The following is a 17474-nucleotide window of genomic DNA, read 5'->3' on the forward strand; positions in this document are numbered from 1 at the left end:
ACAAAGTAAAATTTCTCTTTCCCACTCATATACTATTTAATTTGTATTCAACTTTAATACTGCCTCATTTAAACTATGGTATAACAGCATGGGGAATTGTGCTGACTGCCTCCTGAACAGAATTTTACTTTTGCAGAAAAAGGCTATTCGTATTATTTGTCATGCTGATTTTCGTTCACACACTGACGAAATTTTCTACAAATATAATATTTTAAAGTTTTTTTTTTTTTTTTTTTTAGTAATCTTTTATTCTCTTCTCTCATAAAACAAAATTGAACATAGTAAAATATAACATTCATTACAAAGTTTGATTTGAACTTACAAATATTATGGTTACATTTGACAATTCTTAACAAAAATGAATTTAAATAATGTCATAAATAAATTCTAAATCAATTCAATTTGTTGTAAGTGTCTGATGTACATTCTTTTCTCTTACATTTTTATATATACATAATACATATGTTAATTGAAGAAAACAAAGTGCAGCCTAAAATCGAATTATTCACCATTTATCACAAAGAAAACTCTGTAAAGAAACCTGTAAGTTTATCAAAATATAGGATTTATGAGAAAAGATTTACTATCTTCGGACCTTCCCGCACACTCACATCCCACCCCCATCACACTCAAAACCGATTCACGCACAAACACCCCTGCCCACACACACACCACACCCGCACACACACCCTCACACACACATACCTCCACCAGATCAAATGCATTTCATCTGTCCGCATAAGTGTTAAGGCAGCTGTCATGAAAATAAGTGCCATGCATTTATTAAAAACAAAAACAAATGGATTCGGAGTGCCTCGTCATCATGAAGTATGAAAATTGTCCCACTTCCTCAGGTGACCGGATAATTTTCCACGTGCCTCTGCTATTCTTTTTTCCTCCTTTTCATTTTCCAATATCTTTTTCCTTATCTCTTGAGGGGTGGGGGGTCTTCTTTTAGCCTTACTATGCTCAAATATCATAAATTTAATTAGAAATATAATATGATTTAGTAATTGTTCCTTCCCTATATCAAAAACCTTAACTCCAATATGAATATCCTTCCAATTAACATTTTCTATTTGACGTAATTTAAATAAACAACCACATTCTTTCCATAAAGTTTTTATGTATTCGCAGGTGTAGAATATGTGTTCATATGTCTCTTCACCTTTTCCACAGAACGAACATAGATTATGTGTTGATAATTTAAATCTAAACAAATATTTTTTAGTATATACAAGTTCATACAGCAATTTAAATTGAAACTCCCTTAACTTGCTATTTAAGGTAGCTACCCTAGGTCTTAAAAAAAAAAAAAAAGATTGGTGACTTGTATCGATACAATCTCGGAAAACTCATGTATAGTTTAGATAAAAATGAACTTCCAAATATTTTTTTATTCCATGTTTACTAAAAATGTCGATATTCATCATTATCCTACTAGGTCCGCCGGGCTCTTTCATCCACCAAGAGCTAGAACAATCCTCTTGAATAAAACATTTATTTTTACAGGTATCAAACTATGGAACTCCCTTATAGAATCATTACGTAACAATTCTTTCCATAAAGTTTTTATGTATTCGCAGGTGTAGAATATGTGTTCATATGTCTCTTCACCTTTTCCACAGAACGAACATAGATTATGTGTTGATAATTTAAATCTAAACAAATATTTTTTAGTATATACAAGTTCATACAGCAATTTAAATTGAAACTCCCTTAACTTGCTATTTAAGGTAGCTACCCTAGGTCTTAAAAAAAAAAAAAAGATTGGTGACTTGTATCGATACAATCTCGGAAAACTCATGTATAGTTTAGATAAAAATGAACTTCCAAATATTTTTTTATTCCATGTTTACTAAAAATGTCGATATTCATCATTATCCTACTAGGTCCGCCGGGCTCTTTCATCCACCAAGAGCTAGAACAATCCTCTTGAATAAAACATTTATTTTTACAGGTATCAAACTATGGAACTCCCTTATAGAATCATTACGTAACAAACCAACACATTTAAGTTTCAGTCGAGGGTTGAAGAAAATTTTTTATCCTTGAGTATAAACCCCAGAACTCAAACATTTCTGTGTAAGCAGCTACCACCTCTTTTGTTCTTCTTCCCTTCTTATTTTCTTCCTTCTTCTCTTTCTCCCTCTCCTCTCACATTTCTTTTTCTCTCTCTCTCTCTTCCTATCATCTTTATGTCTAGTTCTATTGCTTTTATAATCTTTCTGTCCGTCTATGTTTTGTAGTGTGTTTTGTTATGTTTCTTTTCCCTTTTTTGCTGTTTTGTCCTGTCCTGTTCTGTTTTGTTTGTGTGTGTGTGTGTCATTTTGTTTTTTTCCTTTTTTTTGCTGTCTTGTCCTGTTCTGTTTTGTTTGTGTGTGTGCCGTTTTTGTTTTTGTCTTTGTTTTGTTTTTAGTATTTGTCCTCTCTTGTCCAAGTGATTGTCTGTTCAAACACTCCTGAACTTGGGTTTTTTTTATTTATACAGTAGGGGCACGATATAACATTTTTTTCTGTTAATTGTAACTTAGTTAGTAAACATAAAAAGCTTGACCCCACTGGTATTCTTTTTCATTGTACAAACCTTTATAATTTACGAATTGAATTTCATTGATCAAAGATATACTTTAACTATTTATTGCAGGGAACCCATACTAACAAGCTTTGCTTTCCAGTGGGTTCCCTTTTTTCATTTCTGTATATGATATTTTTGTGTTATGCTTTACATTGTAACTTTTGTTAAATTTGGAATGAAAAAGAATAAATGCAATCAATCAACCAATCATCATCATCGTACGCTTTAGCATTACTATCATCACCACCACCATCACCACCATCATCATCGTCATCACCATCAGCACCATCATCATCGTACGCTTTACCATTACCATCATCATCGTCATCACCACACCATCATCAGCAACTGCATCATAATCACCATCATCATTGTCACCACCACCACCACCACCATCATCATCATCACCACCACCACCACCACCACCACCATCATCACCAACACCACCACCATCATCATCATCACCACCACCACCACCATCATCACCAACACCACCACCATCATCATCATCATCATCCTGATTATCATCATCATCCCCACCACCATCCCCACCACCACCACCATCACCACCACCATCATCATCATCAGCTTGTCCATTAGCATCTCATCATCATCGTCGTCGTCGTCGGCATCGTCATCACTACATCACCACCACCACCACCATCAGCATCATCATCGTAGTAAGCTTTACCATCATCATCATCATCATCATCTCATCACCACCATCATCATCATCATCACCACCACCACCGCCATCATCATCACCATCAGCATCATCATCTTCTTCATTACCACCACCACCACTACCACTACCACCACCATCATCATCATCACCACCACCACCACCACCATCAGCAGCATCATCATCATCACCACCACCATCAGCATCATCATCATCATCACCACCACCACCGCCATCATCATCATCACCATCACCACCACCATCATCATCACCATCACCACCACCACCACCGCCATCATCATCAGCATCATTATCATCACGACCCATTGGCGGCGGAGCAGATTATCTTTTGTGTTTGGTGGGGACGGCTATTGTTGCGTCCCCCCCCAACACAAAAGATAATCCTCTGCTCCGCCGACTATGTCACCACCACCATCATCATCGTCATCATCACCACCACCATCATCATCGTACGCTTTAGCATTACTATCATCACCACCACCATCACTACCATCATCATCGTCATCACCATCAGCACCATCATCATCGTATGCTTTACCATTACCATCATCATCGTCATCACCACACCATCATCAGCAACTGCATCATAATCACCATCATCATTGTCACCACCACCACCACCATCACCATCATCACCACCACCACCACCATCATCACCAACACCACCACCATCATCATCATCACCACCACCACCACCATCATCATCATCACCACACCATCATCAGCAACTGCATCATTATCACCATCATCATTGTCACCACCACCACCACCATCATCATCATCACCACCACCACCACCATCATCACCAACACCAGCACAATCATCATCATCATCATCATCATAATCGTCATCATCATCATCACCATCACCACCACCACAACCATCATCATCATCACCATCACCACCACCATCATCATTATCATCACCACCACCACCATCATCATCACCACCACCATCTCACTTCGCTCCATCAAGACATATACTACTTTCAAAGATCACCTCAAGACATACCTATTCAAATTGTAACTGATTTTAAATGTATTTTGTTTTATTTCATTTATGATTATTTAAAAGATGATTCATCCCTTCCCGTTCACTGGCTGTTCATGTGGGACCCGGTGTCCTCAGATTGCTAGAGCTCCTGTGAGTTATATACTGACTGGGTATACCCCTTAAATTGTCAGTGAACGAGGCAGCTAGAGGGCACTGGGTTCCGCATGATGATGGGCTGATGGATGGGTAGGGGTGAATGAAGCAGATGTGAAATTATTATTCTTACATTGTACTTGTCCATGGTTCTTGTGTAGTATTTAAATAAATTTCTATAAAATCAAATTTTTACATTGTAAAAGAGAACTGTTGCTCGGCTAGCGCCATGAGCGTCTACTGACGGTGTGTGCGCTCTACAAATATACACTATTATTATTATCATCTTTATCATCGTCATCATCATCACCATCACCATCATCATCATCACCACCATCATCATTACCACCACCACCACCACCACCATCATCATCATCGTACGCTTTACCATTGTTATCATCATCAGCATCACCACCATCATCATCGTCATCATCATCACCATCTACATCTTCATCATCAACATTATCTTTTTCACCATAGTCATCATACACTTTATTCATACCACCATCAAAATCATGGTCATCATTTTGATGATCATCTTTATTATTCCGCCATCATTATCATTGTCATCATCATCATAATTATCATTATCACAATGACCTTCTTCATCATCACCATATTATCATTATCACGGGCATTATCATCTTCAACATGGTTACCAAATCAATTACCAACATCATCGTCAATTCGTCATCGTCATGGTCAATAGCAAAAATGTAAGAATAAGTGGTTTACGACCGACAACATGTAAACTAAAACGGAAAATAAATCGGTATTGTTATTTCGTTTATTAAATGTTATGTATTGAAAATGCTTCATCGGTTTAAAGACAATGGATATATACATAAATACATGCATGTACATACTTGTACAGTAGCGGACCGTGACCCGGAGGAGACAAAGCATTGGGGGCACTGCATTGTTTGTGAACAATGCCGTGCCCCCCCCCCATGCTTTGTCTCCTCGGGGTCACGGTCCGCTACTGTACTTGTACATACATATGAAAAAAAATAACCATTCACAATACATTTACTTCAAAAGTATACATTTTGTTTTACTATAATCTACCCCATTTGGCATCAATTCTTTGATTCTTTGCACATGGTTTTATTACATTATTTCCGAAGAAAATCAAACATTGGAGACATTCAACGTCAGAGAAACACTCGAAAGTATTTAGTGTTGATAATCAAATAATGATTAAAATGATTCATTTATACACGTTATTTTCATTGAGAATATTGCATCTTTAATCAAATTTAATTAAAAAGTATATTAAGTACAACGAATATCAGACAATTTTGGGGGATGGAAATCATGAAAACCCCAAGTTGATCAGGAAATCTTCATCAAAAAGTAATCAACAAGAACAATATACATACATGCCGAAGCAGATATTTTCGATATATTGCTAATTATGAACATTCGAAAAACCACTAATATTGATAATTGAAGAATTACAAAGAACAATTTATAGACATATTTATAGCATGGATATGAAATCATTCCTTTGACCAAAAAAAAAGATGAATAAAGATATTTTTTACTCCGATGCCGAGAATGTCACGATTGTCACTTGTGTGTACATGTATTTCAATAAGATTGAATACAGTGTTGATTGATATATCAGGCAAGAATTACTGGATTAATACAGCCATACATGGTATTGCATAGGTGGCACTTTTGAAAAAAAAATGTTTCTTGTTGGGTTTAATTTAGTAAGCTGTTAAAGGAAAAGTCCACCCAAGAAAAACTTGATTTGAATAAAAAGAGAAAAATTCAATAAGCATAACACTGAAAATTTCATCAAAATCGGTTGTAAAATAAGAAAGTTATGGCATTTTAAAGTTTCGCTTCATTTCACAAAACAGTTATATGCACATCTCGGTCGGTATGCAAATGAGGAACTGATGACATCACTCACTATTTCTTTTGTATTTTATTATATGAAATATGAAATATTTTTATTTTCTCGACATCATCATGTGATATGAAAATTTCATTCCTCTCTGAACACGTGGAATTCCATTATTTTAACATTTTTTGCTTCAGGCAAGGAGGTCCTAATCGTCAAATTCGTAAAAATTGAAATATTGTATAATTCAAACAATAAAAAACAAAAGAAATAGTGAGTGAGTGACATCATCGACTCTCTCATTAGGATGTAACTGGCTCGTCCATATAACTATTTTGTTAAAAATAAGCGAAATTTTGAAATGTCAAAACTTTCTTATTTTACATCCGATTTTGTTGAAATTTTCAGCATTGTGCTTGTCTGATTTTTCTCTATTGATTCAAATCAATATTTTTCCGAGGTGGACTTGACCTTTAAGGGATATATCAATAACAAAATTAAGGACCGATATTGCAAAACTTTCTTTTGACAATTCATATCTCATCATGAAGTTCAAATCATATAATTCCAAGTCGAACATGAATAAACATTATCGAATGAAAGTTAAACTAAAATGGTGAAACATCCACAAATCAAAGACTTCATGATCCAATTCTACGCCGCTACGTCACTTCCGGCGGTGATCAGACGGGTCATAATATCCTTGAAGAAGACTGCAGTGTCCCGTCGAAAATTTGGAGGTAAATAATTTTTTTATTCGATTTGCATTTGGTTCAAAAATTTAAATTTGTAGAATAAAGATCATTGTTTATTTTCATAGTTAATCTGAGAATGCCGGGGTGTTATTAACAAGATTCTTAACATCCCCTCCCTGAACGGCATTTGAAGAATACTGGTCGACGACCAAAGAATTAGAAACATATTATAATCATTACTGTGTTTTCCATTTCTTGTCTAGAACACGTCATTGAAAAAAAAAATCACCTCAAGCTATTCTTCTTGTTAATGTTGTGTACAGCTGAAAGATGAGCACAAGGCTGTAATCATATTGCCGAGATGCTTGGAAAAGCAAAAAAGGGAACTTAGTACTGCTATATGATAGTAAACAAATTGTAATATAAGTCTCTTTTAAATATGCTCCACAAATGCGTAATGCCAAGAATGGTCTCCATTTTCTTCCGCTCTATGATGCAATCGTAACTCCTCCTCCTTAAGGGCAGTGAAGCACTGGACAAAGTCCCTACCCATTGCTTGAAGTACGACATCATCAGCATGGAAGGCATCCAAAGATTCCTTCATATTTCTTGGGAGTTTCTGATTGGTGCCACTCGCGGTGGAAGCCACGCCCTGGACTGGAGCGGGGAGAGGGATCTCGTTCCGGATGCCATCAATACCCGCAGCGATGGTAGCTGCCATGGTGAGGTAGGGGTTGCTTCCCGCCCCTCCCATCCGGTTTTCTATGAACAAGGAGTCCGGGTTACCGTCCTTACGTAGCTTGCTTAAACGGAAGGCACATGAGCGGTTGTCCACGCCCCAGGATGTCGTGGTGGGTGTTGCAGGTGTGGTACCGAGGCGGTTGATGCAGTTGATGGTCGGGCACATCAGAAGCGTCAAAGCAGGGGCGTGGTGGATTAATCCAGCCAACCAATGCTGTCCAAGTTTCGACAGCATCTGTGGATGGTGTGGATCGTAGAGGAGCGATGTCGTGTTGCTTCGGTCCCAGAGAGAGTGACAAAAGTGGGAAGACGATGTACAGTCCTTTGAATGCTTCGAACGGAAAGATGCGACGTAACCTTGTCTCTGGCAGATCTCTTTAACAGAAGTTTTCAAGGTGTAGCCGTTATCTCCGATGCTGAGACCGGAAGTGGGTCGGTAGGTGATCTCCAGTTGGCCTGCCCCTGCTTCACTCTCCACGGTCTCAACGTTCAGTCCCATCCGCGGCAAATGTCTGGTGAACTGCTGAACGAGGGGCTCTGCGCGGGAAATGTTCATCAGGTAACCGCAGTTCAGGCCATCAAAGATTGGCATTCGAGTCTTCTCATCCTCCACCACGAACTCAAACTCGTGAGCAGCCAAGAGCGATATCCCCATGGAATCCAACTCCTCGACCTGCCGTCGCGCGATGTTCCGAGGATGAGCGTCCAAAGGTTCGCCATCCACAGTGAGATCCACGATGATCCTGGCAGCACCATCACACCAAGGCAACACCCTAAAGGACGATAGATCCGGCACTCCGACCCCATCTCCCATCCCCTTCTCGTACCACAGACCTGTCCCACGAACCTTTGTTCCGTGCGGATCTCGGATCATGTGACTCAAAGAGAAGTTGATGCCTTTAGTCATCTTGCCCTTGACGTTGGTTATCGGGACCAGTTTGCACTTGGCCAGTCCGTGCATGTCACTTTGCTCAAAGCGGATATAGTCAAATTTGTGTGCCACGAGGAGCCGATGAAGTTCGTCGGCATTACCTGTCTTCACATCACCAGCTGTGGAAACCTGGGACAGAACGAGAGAAAGAACATACTCGGTGTTAAAAAAATTAGAATAACTGGGGCCCGTTGCAGAAAGAGTTGCGTTTAAACGCAAGTCAAAAAATCAATCGCAAGTCCAAAATGCGCGCTGTTGATTGGTTGAAAATCAAGTTGCGCATGATTTTTAGAGTTGCGATCGATTGCAACTCTTTCTGCAACGGGCCCCAGAACACAAAAGGCAATCAGAGAGAAAATTACTGGTTAGTAAAAAAAAGCAACTAAATGGGCTCAGATCGAGCTCAAGTGTTGCAGCTCTGTATTCCAAGTTAGGTTGTACCCTCTGTGGTACATGGTGCGATATCCACTTTAACCAGCTATGATTGGGTGAACCAATTTTCACGAAAAGTGCGAAACATTCAGTTAAGTAGCAGAAATTGACATTTCAATCTTGGCATTAGAAGACCATTAAAGAAGATACGAACCAATAGCACCATCTCGAGTCCTCAACTGGCCAGTTTCCTGACCCGAAATGCTACCTGGTAATATAGACCCACTTGAATGATAACATGCTAATTAACTACTCAATCCATTAATACCGCAATAATTATATTACCAAGTAGCAAAACAATTACATTTCCACTCAAAACATTTCAGTTTCTCTAAACAAATACAAATATAGGTCAATTTATTCTCTGAAGATAGCTGAGAACGTATATTTCAAGACTATATGTATTTATAACACACAGTCAATGAGATCGCACACAGTTCACTCTCCCTTTAATGGAAGTTAGACCAAGTGAGCACGAGACCAATTGATGGTTTGACACCAAATTAGACCAAGCGGGTTTAGTCATGACGGTATTAGACTATCTGAGAACAAATGGAAACAATACCCATCAGCCAGTGGCGTACAGATGGGGAGGGGCTTGAAGCACCCCCCCCCCCCATTATTTCACGACCAAGAAAAGAAAAACCATAAAAACCAAAAGGAAAGAGAGAAGGGTGAAATATGTTATTATTTTCCAAATATGTCAAAATCCATCATAAAGTTTGACGTATGTAAGAAATGTCGAAATTCTCGCTCGGTCGCTCCGCTCGAAACTTTTTTGATGATTTTTTTCCGATACGCCATATCTAGCCCCCTCAATTTTATTTTGGCTCATTACACCACTGCAGTGGGCCATCTACATTCAAGTAGATTCTACCAACCAGTACCCCTACCCCTGGAGCCTACACCTAAGTGGAGGATGGAATTCTTGTCGTGTATTTAAAAAATGATGCCGTCAGCTTACAAAAAAAAAACAGTTCTGTAGAAAAACTTTCTTAGTAATTGGAAAATTAAGTGGTGGGAAAATTAAGTGGTGATAAATTGAGTTGCATTTGCCTTTGAAACGTCTGCATTTCTGAAAGTTGGATATACAAGACCCCAATTCCTTTAGCATCATGTAGAGCATATGGAACATATCCCAAAGCAAAAAAAAAAATCAATTTAAAGAGAGTTAGAGGACGGCAGATATATTCACATGAGATTTTGGACTGCTGACTGGTGTGAAAATAAGGTGGGGGTGAGAGATTAAGAAAAGAAAGAGCAATGTTTCCTGACAGGAAGAATGTTATTCACATTTCACAATACAACATATACTAAAACAATAAACCAACAAATAACAATGTTTGCAAAAACTTTTCCGATAAACAGGGGCCTCAGAAACGGGGGGAGGGGGGGGGCTAAAATGGATCCAGACCAGCAGAATGTTTGACTTTTTAATCTTGAAGATTAACTTTTTATTTTCAAAAGATTGAAAATCCAAATCTTTTAGCTTTATATTTGACTAAACAAGGTTTAAATCTAAATATAATATTTGACTGGTCACTATATTCACAGCTCATCCCATTCTGGATTTATTTTAAAAACCTTGGAATTTAGAGTGCATTTTTTCCCAAAATCGTGTACAAAAACGTAAAATGACCGTCTGATTGTGATTTTTTGCATGGTCAGCCCCCTCCCCCACTTTCAAAACCGTTCCGCGGCCCCTGATTTAAAATACAAATTTACTAATAATCAATAATGTGGGGCTTAAAAATTAATCATCTCCAACTTTAAAATCAGTCACAATCACTACCGGTGTGTTGGCTCAGTTGGTAGAGCGTCCGTCTCACAACCGGGAGGTCGGGGGTTCAAACCCCGGCCGCGTCAGACCAAAAGACGTTAAAAGATGGGAGTTGCTGCTACCCTGTTTGGCGTTCAACGATTAAAGGGATAGACTGTAAGAGCCTCGTCGATCTGGTGCTGCGCAGTGGCTGCCGGGCCCACGATCAATTGAGCAAAACAAATTTTCGGAGTATTTCATTTCATGTCTATTTCGAACAATAAATTATGGATTGGATTGGATTTCTCCATCGTCACATCGTTGAGTATGATCTATTGAGGGAGGGGTGGAGGAGGGAACATCATTTTTCTGAAATCAATATTCTGTTATCTTCCTCACAATGCCTCTGAATTTCTGAACTGTGTCTGCTTCTGTGTACCATGCATACTATGCTTCTAGAAAAGCTGCACGATTGGGACAGTTTAAAGGGGAAGTTTATCCTGAAGAAAACTTTGTTGTAAAAATAGCAGAAGAAATATTAAAAAAATATTGGTGAAGGTTTGAGGAAAATCTGTTAAAGATTAAGAAAGTTATTAGAATTTTAAGTTTTGGATTTGTGACGTCATAAACGAGCAGCTGCCCCATAATTATGTTATGTAATATAAAATGCAGGAAATTTATTATTCAACGGTTCCTGGTGACCTGATGACTTATATTAATTTTGTTTCTTATCATGATCGGGTGTGAAATTATTTGTCTATTGATAAACTGAAGCGACTGAAGGTACAGTAAAAAAACAATTTTATTTTCTGAGAAAATTATATTTCATATATTTTTTTACCATTCGCTATGCAGGAATGCTGCTCGCATATGACATCACAAATCAGATAATTAGAATTCTAATAAGTCTTTAATTCTTTGATGGATTTTTCTCAAACCTTCGGCAATATTATTTTCATTATTTTTTGTGCTATGTTTGATATAAACCTTTTTCATGGTGAACTTCCCCCTTTAATGCCACTTCGTAATCCGAGACCCAGACTGACCTCGAATTGGCTGGTGACCAATTGACCATTCAAGCACGCGCACGTGTATCGCCTGCGTGACCAATGAATGTATGTGTACTGGTCAATGGGCAACAGTGATGGGCAAATTGGGATTGACCAGATATCCTCACATTCTTTTTAATATCATCCATAATTTTCGACAATGACAAAGTTACTTATAACCTTGATGATATTGCGAGAGAGTTTTCTCACATAGCAACAATTATATCAGCGTGAAGGGAGGTAAGATCCGGGGATAGGTAAAGGGGCGGGGGGCGACAGCCTCTTTGATTTTGCAAGTAGAGAAGAAAAAGAAAGGAGGAAAGAAACGGGAGGGGCCACTTACATTGACGAGTGGATACCATGCGCGACCAAAAAAACACGTAAAAAGGATGTCTTTTTCACGATAGGGCACGTTACGTACGTAACGTGATAAGGGTGTCAAAAACACAAAAATAATGAAAAAAGGGTATCTATTTCGCTAGGAAAATTACGTGTTTAGGGTCGAATTTGCGGGGATGATAAAACCAAATTAAAATGTTTTATAAAGGATGTCCTTTTTGCCCCAACACTTCGTGTTTAGAGTCCGATTTGCGCGAGGTGTAGAAGGTGGGGTCGTACTAAACCAAATAAGGTAAAGCCGACGACCGAAGGACCCGTAACAATAAAACATTCCTGTACTTGTTTAGGGGTTCATTTCAAGGAATATTTGCCAAGAGTATCGTTTTGTTTCCAATACTTGTTTAGGGTAGGGTTTCACACGCCAATACTTGTTAAGGGGTGCACTTTCAGAATATGGAAATTACGTGTTTAGGGTGCTTTTCGAGAACCCATGGTCGCGCATGGTATCCACTCGTGAATGGAAGTGGCCCCCCGGGGGTGAATGAAGGAGAGAAAGAAGAGAGTATGATGATAAAACCGAGAAACGTTTGCTGTTGTTACCTCTATAATACCCCAATAATTCAACGAAGAAAATAACGACGTCACATTAATACACAATTCTGTTTTGCCCCCCTCCCCATCAAAATATCATGGAATCGATCGTCCTAGAAACATCAATCAACTTAAAGGAGAATGAAACCTTTGGAACAAGATCGCTTGTGTGAAAACAGAAAAATCAAAGAAACAGATCAACGAAAGTTTGAGAAAAATCGGACAAATAATGAGAAAGTTATGAGTATTTGAATATTGCGATCACTATATGGAGATAGCGAATTGGCAATGCGACAAAGATGTGTGATGTCACTTGTGAACAACTCTCCCCATTACTTCAATATACATGTATTTCACTAGAATTGCCTCTTTTACCACATCTATCCATAAATCATGTGTTCTGTCTACATGAGGGCATGTAATACATATTTTTTTAAGAATACATCATGGATAAAGAGTTTGTATCATCATAAGAAAAAGCAAAAAGAGACATTTTGAGGGTATTTTATAGTCCACCAAAGGGAAAGTTGTTCATCAGTGACATCACACATCCTTGTCGCATTGCCAATGTGAGGATCTCCATAGCATTAGTGATCATGGTGATTGCAATATTCCAATGCTCCTAACTTTCTCACTATTTGTCCGATTTTTCTCAAACTTTCTTTATTTTATTCTTTGATTTTTATGTTTCTACACAAGCCTATTTGTTCCAAAGGTTTCATTCCCCTTTAATGAATGATATAAATCAGGGTCCCCGCAAAACAAAGGTTAGCGATAAATCGCACAATTGATTTTCACGATTAATAAATTGCCCTAAATGTAGCAGTGGATGCCTTCAATCATTTAAAAAAATGTTCTATGATGTTTGCTAAATTTACGGACCCCAGTTGCAAAAATTTAACTTATCAGACAGTGGTTGTTATGTTTACCAGAAGAATACATCGTGTTGCTGCTGAGCGATGGTTATTTCGAGGAAGGTAGACCGGTCGATAGGTGTTGCGCAACGGTTGTGTTTTCTTACATCGTTACGTAACATGGACGATTCGAAGAACCCTTATAGGTATACTCACTAACATTGTCCATATATATATATATAATAAAAACATGTTTTAAAACGCACCGTATAAACGTGACAACCCTTTAACATATAACATTGTAGAAGGCCTATGATATAACTCCACTGCACGTAATGTTGCAACATTACATGTATTATATTCTATATTTGTCTTAATACTAAAATAATAATGTTGCACTATTGTGTTGACTGAATTCAATACAAACAACTTAGAACAAAAAAATAAATAAATATCACGAAGAGGTGGATAGTTCCAGGGCCCGGGTCATTCTGGTACATATTATGTCTGCGACTGACCTGGGAGTCTGGGAATGTTTGTCTGGTGACCGATTGACCAGCTAGACCAGACTGACCAATCACAACACAGCTGTCCAGGCGCTATTCTAATAATAGATGAGAGCAAATCTGAGCTCACATGCCTCACGCGTGAGGCCACGTTTCTTCACATGCATGCGAGCTTGACCACCAAGGATATTCCAATTTTTCCTGTCTTGTAGCGAGGATGTCCCTTGCCCTGCCCGGAGAGATTTATTTTGGAAAATATATTTGGCGAGAGAAAGATTGGTAAATAGGGTGTGGCTGTTGGTCCAAGTTTTCACTTTATTTTTTTTATTCCCTTACTGACGAAAACAAGACAAAGGAAACAATTCTTGAGGGGGGGGGGGGTTCTAAAATTTACATTTTTCGATATTTTCTGTACGATGTACATGTAGGCTACATGATACTAAAGAATCAAAGTCACTCAGCACCAAACTTCTGAAATATAATAATATATCATGCTTCAGCAATGGAAAGTGTACATCTGATCAAAATACTTACATAGGCCTATAGCTATTGTCACCATGATCACAATAAAGTTACAATATAATCACCGCCATCGTGGTGAAAAGGGGGCGGGGCGGGGGTGGGTCAATGAGAAGTATATATTATATAAATAGTGTACAATCTATTGTACAATATACTGGATTATATGTACGACAAATATAAAATTATCCCGAGTGCAGGTTTATTTCACCGAGGCCGAAGGCCGAGGTGAAATAGGCTTGCACGAGGGATAATTTTATATTTGGAGTTCATATAGTCCAGTAATATTGTATGATAGAACGTTCACTATTTATTATAGTAAATAGATCCCTTAATCTAAGCCCCCCATCATGGATTTTGCCATCCAAAAATCGAAAGTTATATTGTACATATGTACAATATAACTTTTTGAAGGGAGGTCACGTGGTACAAATCCAGCCAATCACAGCTCGTATTTTACTACCACTATTTACTATATATATATATATGTACCTGCACATTCAACCACACCCCTAAATGCGAATAAGAGCTATTTCCTTGACCCACTGCAACGCAAATCAATCCTGAGTTCGCAAACTCACACTAGGTCCATGGTCGTGTGAATTATACGGATCAATGTGGACAAAATGTAATCTTATAAACTAGTAATCACTCTAAAAAAAATGTTTACCCAATAGTGAGTAAAAAGGAAACACGCATGCTTGTTGGGTAAAATGTACCAAATATTTTGTAAATTAAATTTACGCAATGTTGCGTTGAAATTTACCCTTCAATTACATTTTGCCCAATATTAGATAAAAAATACCCCCAAAACATGTATGTTCCCTTTCTACCCTATTTTGGGTAATTTTTTACTCTATGTTTTTTAGAGTGATATAGCGCTTAATATAATATTTCTAAGCGCTGCATGCATAGTCAAAATTCCAACTCACTTCTGTCGTAATCATTTCTAGTAGTACTAGTATGACTATATAGGATTCATGCGATTTCACAATGTATGACGAACTCGATATAGTTTAGGGTCTTGGCTATGGGGCTCTACTTGGTCAAAGTTATTGTAATTTTTCCTTTGTCATACTTTTTTTGGTCAAACATGGCATCATATCACCATCGTCTTCGTCACCATGATCATTCTCACCATCAACATCGTCATCATCATCATCACCTTCATCATCGTGATCGTCATCATCATCGTCAGCGTCGCCACCACAATCGCCATCATCATAATCATCATGGACTCATCCTCTGACCTCTTCTCCTTGACCATGACATTCCTCACTTTATAGATATCGTTCATCTCCCTCAAGTTTCTGGGGTCAGCATTTTCCCCGCCGACAACATTTTAGCAATATTTTAACACGAAAATACTTTTATACGTCTGTCGCGTTTTTGACAAAATAGCTTACAACTCTACACCTCACAGAAAATCTCCGCTCACCTTCATCAAACATTCCCCATTAAAATTTTACCACATACACGTACAACTCCTTAACTACTAATAGTAATAACCTAATAAACGGAGAAGTAAATGTCACCTGCAATGGGCTTTGGTCAGGAGAGGCTGATGCGAGTGGCCATCGCGAGAGAGTTCGCCCTGGGGTCCATTTGGAGGAAAAACTTGGAAAACCAGAGTACTGTCTGCTCGTCACCGTCACCACAGTCCATCCCGTAGACGCGAGTCCCTTTGTTCCTGAGCTCATCCAACATCGGATCGACGCCGACGCCGCCGCCGCCGCCCCTGAGCGAGCCATCTCAACGGAGCTTCACAGAGGGAGGGACTAGTCCTTTGGTCAGCGAGATTACAAATGATGTTTGTTGTCCCCCAAGCCTGCTCGCTGGGCTGAGCCCGAAATGAGAGAGATCTTCTTCTGTCTGAAAGCCGTGCAACAATACCGGACCAAGCCGGAATGAGATGGTTTTTGGAGGGGTATATGGTTCAAATCACGAAACATGAAACATGCTCGGGAACATGCTGTGACTGCCGCAGTTTTACCCTCGGTTACAGTCTCGGGTATATAAAAATATTGATAATGATAGTTACAATTAACTTAACACAAGATAAACATGTCAAATCAGATAAATTGATGGCTGAAAACTTTTTTCTCTCAGTATGCTACAGTATAGCGTGCAGAAACTGGACCAACTGAGATTATTCTTTTGTTAAGTTACTAATTGTTTCCCGTCCTGAGAGCTGCTGGTACTCTGACCATGTCTTAACATAACGACAGACAATGCCCGGGAGACAATGATCTCGGTTAACCTATTCAAATCAGAACAATGAATGGTGGACATCAGTTTACCCTTAAACTTGGCCATTCAGTGCGTAGCTGCATTAACACATAGCCAGCCCTATGGGACTAATCTATGTTCCCCAGTAACATTTCTTGGGGCGGGCATGTGTCCGGGGGAGGGGGCTGCATATAGTAAGTCTGACAGCCAGTGGAATCTTTAATTGAATCTTTGATTTTGATTGGCTGTTAATTGTTGCCATGGAAAAAGTTGTATGTCGAAGACTTATGGATCACATGGCTGATAATGACCTGTTTGAGCAACACCAATCGGCATACAGACCACACCATAGTACGGAAACAGCTCTAGTGAAGGTGAAAAATGATATAATGTTTGCCTTAGATAAAGGTCATATGGCACTTTTGTTGTCACTTGATCTATCAGCAGCATTCGATACCATCGACAGGCAAATTTTGATATCTCGTATGTCAAACAGGTTAGGAGTCAACGGTATTGCACTCAAGTGGTTCAAATCCTACCTTGCAGA

The 17474-nt window shown here is 38.7% G+C and overlaps 1 protein-coding gene across 1 annotated transcript; it reads right to left on the minus strand.

The window, feature by feature from the left end:
* Positions 1-6747: 6747 nt before the first annotated feature.
* LOC121431778 (lengsin-like) lies at positions 6748-16890 on the minus strand. Its single transcript, XM_041629479.1, has 2 exons — positions 16234-16890; positions 6748-8778 (listed from the first exon to the last, which is right to left on the minus strand). Exons 1-2 carry the CDS (start codon positions 16447-16449, stop codon positions 7411-7413), a joined length of 1584 nt encoding a protein of 527 aa, XP_041485413.1. The 5' UTR covers positions 16450-16890; the 3' UTR covers positions 6748-7410.
* Positions 16891-17474: the final 584 nt, after the last annotated feature.

Source organism: Lytechinus variegatus, chromosome 18 (genome assembly GCF_018143015.1).
Source record: "Lytechinus variegatus isolate NC3 chromosome 18, Lvar_3.0, whole genome shotgun sequence".
NCBI lineage: Eukaryota > Metazoa > Echinodermata > Echinoidea > Temnopleuroida > Toxopneustidae > Lytechinus > Lytechinus variegatus.